The 16,693-nt window shown below is 29.9% G+C and overlaps 2 protein-coding genes across 2 annotated transcripts; one reads left to right on the top strand and one right to left on the bottom strand.

Annotated features, from left to right (window-relative positions):
* Window positions 1-6,095: 6,095 nt before the first annotated feature.
* On the top strand, window positions 6,096-7,640 carry LOC139849991 (probable peroxidase 26). The gene is made up of 4 exons (XM_071839593.1): window positions 6,096-6,344; window positions 6,539-6,718; window positions 6,951-7,110; window positions 7,219-7,640. The coding sequence occupies exons 1-4, from the start codon at window positions 6,096-6,098 to the stop codon at window positions 7,638-7,640; spliced, it is 1,011 nt and encodes a 336-aa protein (XP_071695694.1).
* Window positions 7,641-7,903: 263 nt separating this feature from the next.
* Window positions 7,904-11,655, bottom strand: LOC139850569 (mitochondrial inner membrane protein OXA1-like). Its single transcript, XM_071840132.1, has 9 exons — window positions 11,159-11,655; window positions 10,656-10,746; window positions 10,420-10,467; window positions 10,253-10,302; window positions 10,057-10,132; window positions 9,816-9,947; window positions 9,593-9,700; window positions 8,527-8,581; window positions 7,904-8,298 (listed from the first exon to the last, which is right to left on the bottom strand). The coding sequence occupies exons 1-9, from the start codon at window positions 11,653-11,655 to the stop codon at window positions 8,000-8,002; spliced, it is 1,356 nt and encodes a 451-aa protein (XP_071696233.1). The 3' UTR covers window positions 7,904-7,999.
* Between the last annotated feature and the right edge of the window lie 5,038 nt (window positions 11,656-16,693).

Raw genomic sequence — 16,693 nt, 5'->3', positions numbered from 1 at the left:
TGTATATATTTATACATGCTTGTATACTAAATTTCGTCATTAAACAGTTTATAATGAATCACGAATTAAATACATATATTACTGGTAAAAGGTATATGATATACATGTTTTCGAAAAGCTGGCGAAAAATCAATAACTTTTCATTTAGATATCGGATAGTTTCGAAGAACGAATCAAAAGATATGGTCAACTGAATTATAATTGACGTTAATTGAAATTGCTTTTGAATCTGCAATTAGGATTTAAACAACTTGTTTACGAGATTGATAAAATGGATTTTTGAATATTACCAGTTGATTAAATGAATCCTTATATAAAACACGTCTCGTTTGGTTAAACAACTGTCAAAATTGACTTTTTGAAATGACTTTGGATAACTTTTGTGTGTCGATCTCGAGCATTAGGATTGTGATACACTATGACCTGACCTAGCTTGATAGACATTTATTGACCAACATATGTTCTCTAGGTTGAGATCTACGATTATTTGATATACTGAGTTTCTGTCACATTTTGGTGAACAACTTTATATGCTGCTAAGGTGAGTTTCATTGCTCCCTTTTTAATTGCTTTTGCAATATATATTTTTGGGCTGAGAATACATGCAATTTATTTTAAACGCAATGGATACAAGTACATACTTAATTCTACACTGAGTTTGAACCGAAAATCCCTTAGCTTTGGTAACTAGTAACTGCCAGTACATAGGATATGGACTGGTGGACGCGAATAACAGTATATGGATCCATAGGGCTTGACATCCCCGTCCGAGCTAGAGCGCTAGCCTTTTAACGGACGTGTGTTATTTGAGTTTAGGACACGTTGGTTTGCGTGTATTAAAACGAATGGGGTATTTATCATTATAACGTTAAAGCTTAGTTACCAAGGTGCTCTGTTATGTAGAATCTATTGATAAACGTTTCTGGATGAAACAACTGAAATCTTGTGATCCACTTTTATATACAGATTATGCGAAACACTAAAACTATGAACTCACCAACCTTTGTGTTGACACTTGTTAGCATGTTTATTCTCAGGTTCCCTAGAAGTCTTCCGCTGTTTGCTTATATGTTAGACAAGCTATGTGCATGGAGTTTTACATGGCATATTTTTCAAGGAAACGTTGCATTCACCAAATCATCACCATGTATCTTATTTTGACTGCATTATCAACGGAAGTACTGTTGTAAACTATTATTTATGGTGATTGTCTATATGTAGAAATAATCAGATGTCGAAAACCTTTGATTTAAATATTCATTTATGGTGTGCCTTTTTAAAAGAATGCAATGTTTACAAAACGTATCATATAGAGGTCAAATACCTCGCAATGAAATCGATGAATGACGTGTTCGTCCATATGGATTTGGAGCGATCGTCACAATATTAAATATAATTACAAGTTATAATATAAGTTGTTATTATTATTACTTTCATTGGTGTTACTAACATTAATATTAATATTAAAATTAACGTCAGTATTATTAATATTATTATTTTTAATATATATATATATATATAAATATGAAATGTGATGCATGTAAATTATTTTAATATTGTTATTGTATCATTATTTGATTAACATTAAATTAATTATCATGATTATTAATAATACTATGATTGTTACTAATATCATCATTTTAATTATTATGATTAAAAGTTATTATTAGTAATATCATTATTAAGTATTATTATTATTATTATTATTATTATTATTATTATTATTATTATTATTATTATTATTATTATTATTATTATTATTATTATCTTTATTTCAAATTATTATTATTACTACTTTTGTCATTATTCTTATTATTATTAGTATTATTATTATAATTATCATTAATAATATTATTATTATCAATTTCATTAAAAAAAATTATTATTGTGACTTATTAGTATTATTATTACTCTTATTATTATTATTATTATTATTATTATTATTATTATTATTATTATTATTATTATTATTATTATTGTTATTATTATTATTGTTATTATTATTATTATTATTATTATTATTATTATTATTATTATTATTATTATTATTATTATTATTATTATTATTATTATTATTATTATTTGTATTTATATTATTATTAATATAATTATAATTATTAATTATTAATATCTTTTATATAAAAACCGTGCATATAGATTTAGAATAAAAAACTATTTAACGTAGCAATCACACTGTTTTTTGATTTTGTTTATATCTCAATAATCGTCGTCTAAACTGTATTAATCGTACAAATTGGTTGATTTTATTCACCGGTTTATTAATTTAATTTTTCTGATTGATTCTTGTGTCCCAAATCCGTTCTCAATCCACATCACTTTACATTGCAGACAAAATCAATCCTATCATCCTTACAAAGCCTCAATTATACGGTATCTATCATTATATTAAGCTAGACCCTTATGCACTTTGAGATAAAAAAACCAAAAACACAGAAAAATGAGTCGATACCTCCTGTTCTTGCTCCTATTTTCAAACAGCCCGATTTCTTAATGAATTTCAAAAATTACAAATGAAGTGTTGTTAGGAATCTCATATTTAAACTATCTGAAAAGTTTCAGACCTCAATTCATCGAATTGAGATCAAATTTTGAAGTCAAAGTTCTAACTTAAAAAGTCAAATGACTTGTTCATCTTAAAATTCGATTTCGGTTTGATGTTTCTGGATCAATGGAGGATTCAGAAAGTTTCTAATTGTGATTTTAAACCTTTTTCCTTCAGGAATCGTGATCTAAAACGTATTTAAAATTCGAATTTGATTTAGAGTTCAACAACGTGTTCTTTATGACTGTACAGCTTTTTATATATTTTTTTTCTGTTTTAATTTATTTTAAGCACCCACTTATCATTTGTCTCAATCATATGTATTAAAAAAGAACCTCTGTATTATATTTGTGATCGAGTTATGCTTGGGTCGAGTTGGTTTGAGGAAAGAAGAAGAATTAGGAAGAAAACTATATAAAAAAAAAACGGGTTTTATAAATTAGCAGATAGATAAAATCAGAAATGCACAAACAGACGGATGGTTAGGCATAGGTTGGGTGAACGAGATATCGTGGGTTCGAGCCCGGTTCGGGGCATTCTTTTTACTATAAGCCTTGAAAGGTAGTTTTCTAATTGTTGTTGTTGTTGTTGTTGTTATTATTATTATTATTATTATTATTATTATTATTATTATTATTATTATTATTATTATTATTATTATTATTATTATTATTATTATTATTATTATTATTATTATTATTATTATTATTGTTATCAGTTAGTATTATTGTTATTATGATAATTTTGTTAACATCCCTAATATTTAGAAGTATCATTATCATTAAGAATGTTATCATTATCGTTGTTATTAGTATAAGTGTTATAATTACAATTAGGAATATTAATATTATTATTGTTATTACTAATATTATTATTCTTACTAGTAATATTATTAAGTAGTATTATTATTAATATCATTAGTAATAAAATGGTTATTTTTATAGTTGGTATTATTATCAGTAATATTAGTATTAATATCATCGACACGACATTATATAAACATTATTTTATCATCATTATCATTAAAAGTATTATTGTTAAAACTATTAGAATTATCCTGAAAAATAAGTATGATTATGATCATGATTATTAAGATTACTTTTTTATTAAAATTCACATTTTTACTCTTATTATTATTACCTTACTAATATTATTATTATCACTATCACTATTACTACAAATAAAGTGACAAATGTTTATATCCAAAATTATTATTTTCAACACCATTATTAAATCTAATTATTTATTATCATTATTTTGGTATTAGCATTAATTTAACAAATAAATGATATTTGTATATAAGCATATTTAATACGCATAACGTAACTATATTAATATTTATACATATAAAATGAAAATATGTAAATAAATAATAAAACTTACAAAGTATTAAATATATAAATTACATTATAATATATAAGTTTGTTTGGTTACGATTATATGTTTTAATATATATATGAATGATCTAGATTCGTGAATCCGAGGCCAACCCTGCATTGTTCAGTGCGTCGTATGAATATTTTTACTACAAAATATTGTATAGTGAGTTTCATTTGCTCCTTTTTAAATGCTTTTGCAATATATATTTTTGGGACTGAGAATACATGCGCTGCTTTTATAAATGCTTTACGAAATAGACACAAGTGATCGAAAATACATTCTATGGTTGAATTATCAAACAGAATATGCCCCTTTTTAGCTTGGTAGCCTAAGAATTGGTGTTTATTATAATTGCCACCAATTGACGCGAATCCAAAAGATAGATCTATGGGCACTAACAAGCCCCAGTCAGAGAATTTGAACTGCTTTAGTACTTCGATTTATCATGTCCGATGTGAGTCCCGGAATGATGGGGATATTCTATATGCATCCTGTTAAGGTCGGTTACCAGGTGTTCACCATATGAATGAATTTTAATTCGCTAGTTACGCGTGTCAATATATGAAATCTTGTGGTCTATTAAAATGATGGAAATAAATGATTATGATAAACTAATGAACTCACCAACCTTTTGGTTGACACTTTAAAGCATGTTTATTCTCAGGTATTAAGGAAATCTTCCGCTGTGCATTTGCTCAGTTTAGAGATATTATTTGGAGTCATTCATGGCATATTTCGAAAGACGTTGCATTCGAGTCGTTGAGTTCATCAAGATTATTATTAAGTCAATTATAGTTGGATGCATTATGAAATGGTATGCATGCCGTCAATTTTCGATGTAAAGAAAGTTTGTCTTTTAAAAACGAATGCAATGTTTGTAAAATGTATCATATAGATGTCAAATACTTCGCGATATAATCAACTATTGTGAATCGTTTATAATGTATATGAACGGGTCCTTTCACATGGTTAGTAATTACTCAAGTCGGTCATTATATTAGCTATCATTTATTTATTTTTTATACGTTTTCAACTCTATGGTGCATTAAAACATTCAAATTGGCCTCGATACCATTTACATCGTCTAATTAAGCAACCATAAACTAATCACTTTCATAGTTTCATCTAAAATTTTGTAACTTCACATACATATAAATAGGATCTCAAAACAAACAATACTATTGCAACTACTCGTACTACCTTGTAATCGAGGTTAATTAGGCATAAATACTTGTTAATAAACAACTCAATCACGGTTAGTAAACATGCTTTATATGAAGCATTTTTAAATTTTTCTTCTTATGTTTCGTCTATAATCTACCTATCTACATATATATTATATTATTAATTATTATTTTTTATATTATTAATTTTAATTGATACTGACGTATAATGCTAGACTTAAACCCTCCCAATATAATCTATAGTTGAGGTCGTGATATACTTATAAAAGATTTCAAGTTTAAACCATACTGATAATATATTTTGAGATGACTGAGTAATGGTCTAAAATCGTTACGGATAATCCAATTAGACTCCCTACTTCCAGAGTAGCCTAAATATGAATAAGTTTATATGTATATGTCTTTACATGCTAGACACGATCAAATAAGGAAATAACTATATATATTTTGACTCTATAGCACTTTTAAACGAAGAAAATATGAAAGATACCATATTTGTTGTATATGAATAAGAAGATTAAAATGTTTATAAGCTCGAAACAAATACAGTAGATGAAATAGAGATTGTTCATAAGAATAATAAGTATCGAGATCTAGGATCTAATGCATGGGTACGTGCATCTCTAGGGACTACATCATGCATAGATGGCCGACCAATCCCACACACCCATGTACCAAAAATTAAATTTGATGTACAGACAAATTTTTTTATGTAGATTCGATAAAGTTAATAATTTATCTTCAAATAAACAATGAAATAGAACGAGTTATGCGCCTTTCAACATGTATTAAGATGCTTCCAAGCTATATATTAATTTACTAAAAGTTATTAAATATTAAGGATGACTACAATTGAAACCTATATATATACACATACCTTCATGTTAACTATCCTCCATACACATATCACCAAACATACATACCATAAAAACATACAACTGCGGTGAAATTAACTTTGCAATAAGGAGATGAAGAGATCAGTAGGGTGTTTGTTTCTTGCCTTTGTAGTTATGATAGCGGTTTGCGGTGTTAAGGTGGCGGCAAGTGGATTATTGCCGCCAGAGTCATCACCGTTGATCCGCCATTACTATAAAGTTCATAATACTTGTGCGAATGTCGAACCATTTGTTCGACATCAAATGAAGCTCTTGTTTGACAAAGACAAAACAATAACGCCAAAGCTAATTAAGTTGCTTTACTCCGATTGCATGGTTAATGTATGTTCATCCATTTCTTTGGTTACACACTTAATGTTATACATTTCACTATTTTGTACTCAGTACTAATTAGTAATGAAGATATCTATATATAGTGAGATATCTATACGATATATAAAGTACAAAGTGTAGGGCACATGTTAGAAAAACCCTTGTTGATAAATGAACTGAGATCAATGTGTGTGAAACTACAGGGCTGTGATGCATCGATTTTGTTGGATGGTAACAACACGGAGAAAGCATCGCCAAAGAACCGAGGGTTGGGGGCATTCAATGTTATCGACAAAGTGAAGAAAGTTATTGAAACGAGGTGTCCCGGGGCAGTCTCGTGTTCCGACATTCTTAAAATTGCAACTAGAGATGCCATTTTCTTCGTAAGACCTCCTGATTATTCATTTATTTTTGTAATACCTTCATCAGATGTGGCAAGATGGGTTAATCTCGCAAATTGATACATTATGTCGCGTTTAAGAAACATATATGGTGTTAAGGAGTTTTTTAATGACAGCTCTAAGGACTGTCATTAAGCCATTTAGACACACATTAATTGTTAATTGTTTGTACATCTAATATAACTGCCACTTATTACAAAAAACAAATTTACAGTCAGGCGGACCATCGTACCCGGTCTTTTTGGGAAGAAGAGACGGGTTGAAATCAGAAGCTTCATGGGTCGACCTTCCTTCACCGTCCATCTCATGGGAATCAGCTCTCGCATACTTTACATCTAAAGGTTTAAACTTACAAGACATGGGTACACTTCTAGGTACGTTGCAAGTTCAACTTTTACTAACATTTGGGAACCCTCTGTTTAAAATCTCACAATCGTATCGTTTTTAATTAACTTCTTGATTTACATTTTGGGCAACTTCAGGAGGACATACGATGGGCTTGACTCATTGCAGCAACGTTGTAGACAGGCTATACAACTTCAATAACACCGGTAAACCGGACCCCACCATGGAACCAGCAACATTAACTTCATTACAAAAGCAATGTCCTAAGAAGGTGAAGTTGGGACAACCCAACCCTCTAATTAATCTGAACCCTGAAAACCCGAATAACAAGTTCACCAACTCTTATTACAAAAGAGTGCTGTCTAATAAAGCCGTTTTAGGCGTTGACCAACAATTGCTCTATGGTGACAACACTCGTGATCTGACCGATGAATACGCTAAAAGCCTTCAAGACTTTAAAGGTGGATTTGCTTTCTCAATTAGCAGGATGGGTGGACTCAAGGTTTTGACTGGAACACAAGGCGAAATAAGAAGAAATTGTCACGTCGTTAACAAGTAGATCTATTTCTTCGTGCCGTACTTATTATATATTTGAGAAAAAAGTGAGATCAACATGATCATTTTGTATTATTTATAAGTAAACCTCAGTTGTCACGCCTTTGACGCCGTGTTTGCAAGTCTATGAATGTGATATGTTAACATCATGTCTTCAAATATATGAATGTTCAGAGGCCTCTATATGTGTAGGCTTACAAATATTAGACTGAAAACAATAAGTTAACATAGTGGGACACTACCCAAATGTTCTAGCAACTGAGGCTATCCAAGATGAACTAAAAGTAGATTAATAAAAAACAAAATAAAAAGTTAAGTTATCTAAAGATTCAAAGCCATAAACTAGAAAGCCACAATGTAAACTCACCTCTTTTTGTTCTTCTTTTTTCCTTTAACTTTCTTCTCTAGATTTCGAATCCTGTTACTGAGAACCGAAGTCGATGATACTCCTCCGTTTGCAGATTTCTGTTGTTGTGAAGTTGATATTTGCAGATTTGGTACCCGAGGATTTGATATGCCAGCAGCTCGTTGTTGTTGTTGTAAATATTCAGAATAGCACTTTTTCAACATTTCAAAAGGAGAACCAAAGCTTGATTGAGATTGCAGATGAGGTACTATTTTGGGTATGTTAAAGAACTTCCTCACTTGTTCTTGTTTAAATACTGAGCAGAAAAATAATAATAATAAGTAAATTTTGCAGACTGAACTTTAGTGTTTATACAATATATATAAAAGGAAGAATAATAATGAGATGTTAACATAAGCGAAACGGAGAAGACGAATGTGTATTAAATTAGCATGACATAGGTTTATTAAATAACAGAAAATTAATTAGCATGACATAGGTTTATTAAATTAGCAATTTTTAAATGTTGAAATTAGTAACGTACTTAGTCCATATACAAGACCGAACAAGCTGGAGCTGATCCAATAACAAAAGATTGCCTGCAGAAATATGAAACTGATATTTAGCAAGTGTAAGCATATAAAACCTTTTTTTTTTTTTTTTTTTTTTATACGAGGAACCCCCCTAGCGACGAGCCATAATGGCTCCCCTCTAGTTGGTAAACCCCGGGTAAACGGCAAGCCAGGCCTCCACCGCTACCAGGCAAGGCATCCTCTAGTCAATTAGTCACTAAATGGAGCTCGCCCCAAGTATTTACCTTGAAGGGAATCGAACCCGTGACCTCTTGCTTCATTGGAAGTCCTGGTGGCCACCCAGGCTATGCCTGGATGATAGCATATAAAACCTTGTTGATAAGATTTATGATACAAACCAATAAGAAATAGATGGACTTTTGTTAAACTCCTACGCCAAACTATAACCAAAAACTGACAACTTGATAATTCGCTTGTATATACATTTGACCAAGGTTGAAAAAGGCGCGAGACGGAGACGAGTCGGACAAACCTTAAAAGGTCGAGACGGGGTCGAGACAAAGTCGACATGGGCGTTGACCAACGTTGACTTGTAAATATAAATATATCAAATATAAATATTTGAAACATAAGTATTTTAAAAATAAATGATTTACAAATAAGATGATGTGAGGTTAGTTTAAATAATATATAGGTTTTTTATAATGTTTTTATATAATATATAATAATTATAATGGGCTCGAGATTTTCATTTATACTAGAACAAGGCCAGACAAAAAACCAACTTTTGACTGACGTTGACCGATCAACTTTGACCCGGCTTTTCCCAACTTTGACCTGACTATTTAGAGTTGACTGACTAATTACACGGTTTTGAGTGAAACGGGACGGGATATCAAACCGCCGCAACCGCGGTTTGGTTAACAGTCACGGACTGTTCTGAATATGCCGCGTGCGTAGATAACTCGAACAGGGAAAAACCCTCATAAAAAGCAAAGTTATAACTGTGATGGAGCAAAAATAGTAATAGATACAGACTATAGATATATAAAGATTTGAACAAGTTGTTATATGTACCTGAGGGAAACTAGCAGAAAAAGGAATACTTAAAGCCGCGAACCCCCTTGCTACATTTTTCATCATGGCAGCACGAGCATTACCTTCCATACCTTCTTGTGTGCCAAACTGATACAACAATCGATATAAATTCGAATTTCTTATGAATTACAAGTATTTCATTTCCCTAATAACGAGATTTTAAATCCACAAAATCAAAAAAAGGAAGCGATTGAATGTGTACCTCTACGTTTAGCCAGAATAAAAAACCCGATGCAACAGGAAGTATATAAAAAGGATCAGTAGCCGTAAGATCGAGGAACCAAGACACCCCACCAGTTGTAAAAGATGGAACCTTTTCCACCATGTTTTCAAGCTGCAAATGAAGTGTACACAAATTAAAAAAATATATAAATAAATAAATAAAACGATTTGATTAAGTTTGGTACTTTATTAGACCACTGGCTATGTTATTAGTTACTTACTGCAAAGAAAAAGCTGATAAAAATAGGGGCGTCGATCACTATCCCCATCAGAGGAGCAAGTGGATGGACACCATGCCTACAGAAAATATTAAGTTCCAATAATAGTATATTAAAATTAAATCTTGTTTAAAAGAAAAAAAAAATACTTATTGATACATTTTGTTTCTTGCTAAAACAAACATCAAAAAGTGCTTACTCCTTAAAAAGCCTATGGATTTGTTCATTGCCTTCAAAGAAACCCATGCGCTGAAAAGAAATTTCAGTAATGAGATAAAGAAAAAATAAAAAAAATAAAAACTTTTGGTCTCAAATATACTGTGTGTTAGAATAGAATTTTAGCAATACAGTCTTTAATGTCAGTACCTGATCGTCAATATCCTGCTTAATCTCTTCTATTTTTGGTGTCAAATTCTGCGTAAAATATGCAATACGTAAACAACTCAACGCTATACTGAAACCAACCATTAAAGAAAAGATAATTAATTGTTTGATACTCAGACAGCAATCACAGAACTAAAAATATGCCAATTTTTTTCTAAGAAAAACTTACTAAAAGCTAAATATAAGATATATCGTAAATACACCTAAGTAGAACTCACAGATATTTTTGAGGAAGCCTTCAACCTATGAATCATGACTGGAATTAACAAGGTTTTGATAATAAGAGTTGTCACTGCAATTGCAGCCCACCTAACACAAATAGAAAAACAGAAATTATTCATTCAGGAAACACACACGCGCGCGCACACACATATATATACAGGAAAAGGACATTAATGTATTCCTATAAAACAAAAGAGATAAGTTCTTTGAGGTTCAATAATTTCAATTTCGCTATATTTGTAACATTTTTGTCGACATGCTTTCATTTCCAACTGACTTTCTGTTTATATAACTTACATTTTGGTTTCAAAACATCACATGCAAAGACAATTTATATGTTTTATGCTCTTGTTTTTGTGTCTATAAATGTTTTGTACACAATTCACAGTATATATCCAGGATATAATTATTTACTCTGTATACAAGAACGAATATGATATCACCGACAGTAACAATAATGAAATATAAAAACTTGTTAGTTATTAGATATGTTTGTTACCAATTGAGTCCCGTATACATATGAACTCCATCAATGGCATACTGCAAAGCTGCAACTGGGAACCAAGAATCTGCAGCTGCAATAGCAACTTCACTAACAGCTGCCGCTTGAGTAGAAACGGCTTCCATAGTTTGATCTGCCAGAATATGGGTCATATTTGACCCGTTTCCAATACTAGTGGACATGTTTCTAGCCACCAAATACCCGAACCCAGACCCACTTGTTGTTGTCATAAGCGGTGGTACATTAATCAACCGAGACCATTTTGGATCACGAATACTGATACCGCTTCCGCCGAATGCTAACCCGGTGTTGGTTTTGTTACCCGAGACACCGTACGATTGACTTTGCAGAAAAAAGTTCACTTTATTATCTGAATGCTGAGAATTTTTTCGATCCTCGTCGTGGTTAACATACGAAAATAATGAAGGTGTGATTATGCGTTGTTGACCAAAAAGCTTCGCCCTTGCAATAGTAAGACTACGCCTACAAGCCATCGGTTGAATTTCCCCTCGATCGTCTAAATAAATAGATATCAAACTATCAACATTTTACTCTTTTGAACAAATCCAGTTCAGATTAAATCATTCAAACACGAGATAGATGCAGAAAAGTAGCATCACCCAATTAAAGTTTTCTACGAAAAATAACAAAGTAACAAGATAACAAAAAGTTAACAGTTTTATTCAAGAAAAGGGTCTAGGGTTTCAAATTCTAACCGAAAAATTAACCCAGAATGCATAATCCCACAACTCTCTAAGGTTCTTTGTACAGAAAAATTAACCCAGAATGCATAATCCCACAAATGTAGTTAAGAGTATCAGGTTGTTTTCGAAATGACCACTTTTTTTAGGAAAACCTAACGAGTTCTAATCAAATCAAGAATCCAAAATTAATACAGAGTACTAAAGTTGTATTTGTGTTTTGCTTCTAGTTTCTTGCTAGAAGCCCTTTTAATAAAGTTGCCGTTAAAAAAAAAAATTAGTAAAACAGAGTACTAATTATTCTTGATCTGTATACCAAAGTTTGTATCTTGATTATTAACTAACTCTCTTTACAAATCCTTTTAAAACAAAGAACCCATTTTTGCAATTACGAAATAAAAGTGTATATAATTCTTGATCTGTATACCAAAGTTATCATCTTTTTTAAAACTAACTCTCTTTTTAACAAATCTTTTTGAAACAAAGAGCCCCATTTTTGCAATTATGAAATAAAAGTGTAAATGTACCTTCAAATCAAGTGAAAAATTAGGGTTTATGAGAGAGTTGCGTACGTACATAACCAGAAAATATATGTACCTTTTAATGTGCGAGAAAAACACCAAACTTAGTAGTTGGGTCGATCGTGGCTGAACCCTAACACCAAAAATACCAAAATGGCTTTATGCTTCCCGCGCCATGGGTTTTGTTGCATCGATTTTATTTTATATTTTTTTTGTAATAATCAATCATATTTTGAAATTGAACATGGGCTTAGTTGCCAAATAACTAAAAGAAGAAGGCCTGGGCCTGATAAATGGATCTGAACTTTGAAACATCTGTATGTTTGACAAAACTAGCCGGTAGTTTTTAGTTTTTTGCTATTAGCTAATAACTTTTATTTGACAACTAGTATCTGTTAATTTTTCAGATATATTTTGGTGTATGTTAGAATAGTTGAATATGTTAAATAAAAAGTAAACTGACAAAAAACTAAAAACCAAAAATTAAAAGATAAACGATAATTCTAATAACTTTTAGCTTGTAGTTTTTTTTTTCCTCAGTTTTTTTTTCCTCTGTCTAAAGTTTTAAGCTCCTGACCAAACGGAAATTTTTAATAAATTGGAGTTTTTTCATAAATGTTAAAAATTAAAAGCTCCTAAAAAAATTGCGCGCCAAACATACTCAAACATAGCATTGGTATTTGTTTTATTTTTCCTTACATTTTTATTAATGTGAGATTTGTTTGTGGTATATGAGTACTTTTGTATGTGATTTTATATATATGATTATTATTATTATTATATACTCCTTATTTTTTTTGTTTTTTAAAACTAAAATAAAATAAAACCTTCGGATAATCCGGTATTCAAATTTGAAATTTCTGATATCCGAAATTCGGATTCGAATATCGAATGTCCAAATCCACTATCTGAATTTTTAGATATCCAAATTTCGGATATCCGATTTTGAACACCGCTAGGTATTATGTGCTTGGTTTAATATATTATTTTATTTTTTCTGGAAAAAAAACCATAAACTATATAAATACTCTAAACACTTCATCCAAAGATCGTCGAGAGTCTTTTTCTTTATCTTAATATTTGGTGGGAAAAAATGAATGAAAATAAAAGAGGAGGTCGTGGAAAGTTTGGCAACAAACAAACAAAGGAAACAAAACTCAAACACAACCTACACAAAACAACTAACTTAAGAACCGAACCAAACCTACAATACAAACAAGAAAATCGAAAACAACACATGAAGCATAAAAAAAAAAGACAAACTCCCGCCCAACGAAAGACTACCACCAACGGCCAAAACGAAGAGACACATACGTGCAAACACCAAACGAACCAAACTAATCAAATACCGCCGATATTGATATTCTTCAAATCGGCCTCGTGCACCCTTTTCACCTTGACTTTATTGACCAACTTTCCGTAAATTTTATGTAATAACCCGCCTTTTTCCGTTAATTTATTTTAACGCCCGTCTTTTTTTAGATAATATCTTTCGTTATCTAAATTCGTACCTTCCGTTAACTAATGTTCTTAATATTTCCATTATTGGATTATAACATCTTCCGTTTACTCTCGCGTGTTTAAAATAATTCGTTCGATTAATTCACGCACATGCTTTCAAACTCGAGGGACTAAAGTTGCCAAGTGGGCAAACTTGTGACGACCCGGAAATTTCTGACCAAATTTAAACTTAATCTTTATATAATTCCGACTTGATAAGCAATGAATTTTAATAAATCTTGAACCTCCGAAAAGAGTTTTACACAAGCTTTTGGTCACCCTTTTATTCCGATGATTCACGAACGTCATAACTTGATTTAATTGTTTAATTGATTAATTATTGTGTATATATATGGATTTATATATATTTAACTTGAAAATATGATAATTAAATATCTCATTAAGTATATTAACAAAGTATTATATATATATATATATATATATATATATATATATATATATATATATATATATATATATATATATATATATATATATATATATATATATATATATATATATATATATATATATATATATATATATATATATTTTCATACTACTAATTTAAAGAGTTTTCAAACAATATATATATATATATATATATATATATATATATATATATATATATATATATATATATTACTATTTAAACGACGTAATTAACTTATGTTAAAATGTATTTACATATAATGTATTACGAGTGTAAATACATCCTTACAAGTATTGAATACACTTTATAATATACCAATACATATAAAGGATAGCTATGCTCGTATTTTCGTTCAATTTCCTCAAAGAATTCTACTCGCATTCATACGATATTTTTACCCATATTATACACAACTTCTAGAAGTATTTACTATTGGTATATACCAATAGAAATCTGCAATTATTTGTGTAATATGTCATCCATGACCTAATCAATTTAATATGCCATGCATGACTTAATACAATTTAACTTATCTTAGATATTTTCACTAAAAGCCAAAATTATAAGCTTATAAATAAGGACCATTTTAACTCATATTTACTCCACATTTTCTTAAACTAAAAACACACACTTGAATGCTCTCATATCATACTTTAATCTCAGCAACTTTCCTCTTCATAATCAAGGTAAAATACTTCTCAAAATCCTTGTTCAATTCCTTGTATAGTTGCTATCTTATTATACTTATAAAACTTGTAAAAACTAGAACTTGTTTTGGTGAACACCAAGCTTGTTTGAAAAACTAATCTAATCTTTCTAACTTAACTCTAATAACACTTATTTATATGTATTATGATGTTATATTAAGTTAATATAAGAACTTATAACTTGTACATATGAAAAACACCTTGAAACTTAACATATATCATTTAATCTCCATTCGGTAAAAAGCGGGCTGTTTTGGGTTGGAAATTAAAAACTTATCTTAGACTTTGAGTTCGAGGCTAATACTTTGGAAATATATTAATATATGTAAATAAGACTTCTAGTATTTTTTTCATGATTTTAGACAAAGTGGAAGTATTTTATCAAAAATCATATATTGGGTAGATGCCGGGATTTTTCCAAATCTGTCCACCAACACAAAAAGAGGGTAAAGCTCTAAAAATTACTACTTGGGATGAACTTTTCGAAATGGTTTTGTAAAATTTACTTCTTAATGAATCCATAGCAATTTGATTCACTTTAAACGGAGTTGTAATGAATATTTGGCGAGCAAAACAAAATCTGCTAAAATTAACGTTGTATGGACGAAATTTATATTATAAAAACTATATTAACCATATCCTTGTTAACTTTTCCTATATCCTATATATATTTGGACATGTTATCAGTCGTATAACAAAATATTATAATCTTGGTTAATTCTGTGATTGTATATATGTATAATAATATTCTTGGTACGTCCTAACACAATAAGTATACAATATGTTTTGATAAATCCTAAGACAATACGTACACAATATGTCTTAGTTAATTCTAAGACAATATGTATACAATACGTCTCTGGGTTGATGTAAAGACAATACGTATACAATACATCGTGGGGTAATTCTAAGATTATATATATATATATATATATATATATATATATATATATATATATATATATATATATATATATATATATATATATATATATACCGATTATTGGACTGTTGGACTTTTCGGACTATTTGGGACTACTAACAAAGGACTACTAACAATGGAATACTAACATAAAATGTTAAAAATTATTATATAATATTCTATGAACTTGCTTTATTTTATTCATATGTCGTATTATTATCTGAATCGTTATTATTGTTATAGGTTCGTGAATCCAAGGACGACGGTCATATTTTTAATAAGTTGAAAACTTAATATTAATATACTTTTACTACTGTGAGTATATAGTCCCATTTTTAAACTCTACAAATATTTTGGGATGAGAATACATGCATTTTATGTTTTACGCCATAGACACAAGTACTTAAAATATATTCTACGTTGAGTTGTACTACCTTGCATATCTTCCCTAATAGCTTGGTAACTAATATTTACATGTTGTAAGAACATGTAAGCGCGAATCCTATTGATAGATCTATCGGGTTTGACAACCCCAATCGGGCTAGTCGCTCTAGTATCGTAAACGGTTGCATAGTACTTCATTTTTACTACACTTGGTACAGTGTAGGGAGATTTCATAATAAAGGGAATATGCCACATTAGTGGTTAAGTATGGTTACCGAAGCGCTCAACAACTTATAAAATACTTTTATACACTTGCGAGTGTACATATATTTATAACTATGAAATCTTGTGGTCTATATTTATA

The sequence above is a fragment of the Rutidosis leptorrhynchoides genome, chromosome 5, assembly GCF_046630445.1.
Source record: "Rutidosis leptorrhynchoides isolate AG116_Rl617_1_P2 chromosome 5, CSIRO_AGI_Rlap_v1, whole genome shotgun sequence".
NCBI classification, from domain to species: domain Eukaryota; kingdom Viridiplantae; phylum Streptophyta; class Magnoliopsida; order Asterales; family Asteraceae; genus Rutidosis; species Rutidosis leptorrhynchoides.
The sequence above is the reverse complement of the archived record's forward strand: the minus strand, read 5'-3'. Positions and strand labels throughout refer to the sequence as shown.

What these genes read in the sequence shown, in the direction of transcription:
- LOC139850569 (XM_071840132.1), bottom strand. Translation starts at nt 11,655, where the DNA reads ATGGCTTGTAGGCGTAGTCTTACTATTGCAAGGGCGAAGCTTTTTGGT. An exon ending in AGGCTTCCTCAAAAATATCT is followed by an intron (nt 10,468 to 10,655) that starts GTGAGTTCTACT and finishes TATTTTACGCAG; the next exon opens with AATTTGACACCAAAAATAGA. An exon ending in TTTCTGCTAGTTTCCCTCAG is followed by an intron (nt 8,582 to 9,592) that starts GTACATATAACA and finishes ATATTTCTGCAG; the next exon opens with GCAATCTTTTGTTATTGGAT.
- LOC139849991 (XM_071839593.1), top strand. Translation starts at nt 6,096, where the DNA reads ATGAAGAGATCAGTAGGGTGTTTGTTTCTTGCCTTTGTAGTTATGATA. An exon ending in ACTCCGATTGCATGGTTAAT is followed by an intron (nt 6,345 to 6,538) that starts GTATGTTCATCC and finishes GTGAAACTACAG; the next exon opens with GGCTGTGATGCATCGATTTT. An exon ending in CTAGAGATGCCATTTTCTTC is followed by an intron (nt 6,719 to 6,950) that starts GTAAGACCTCCT and finishes ACAAATTTACAG; the next exon opens with TCAGGCGGACCATCGTACCC.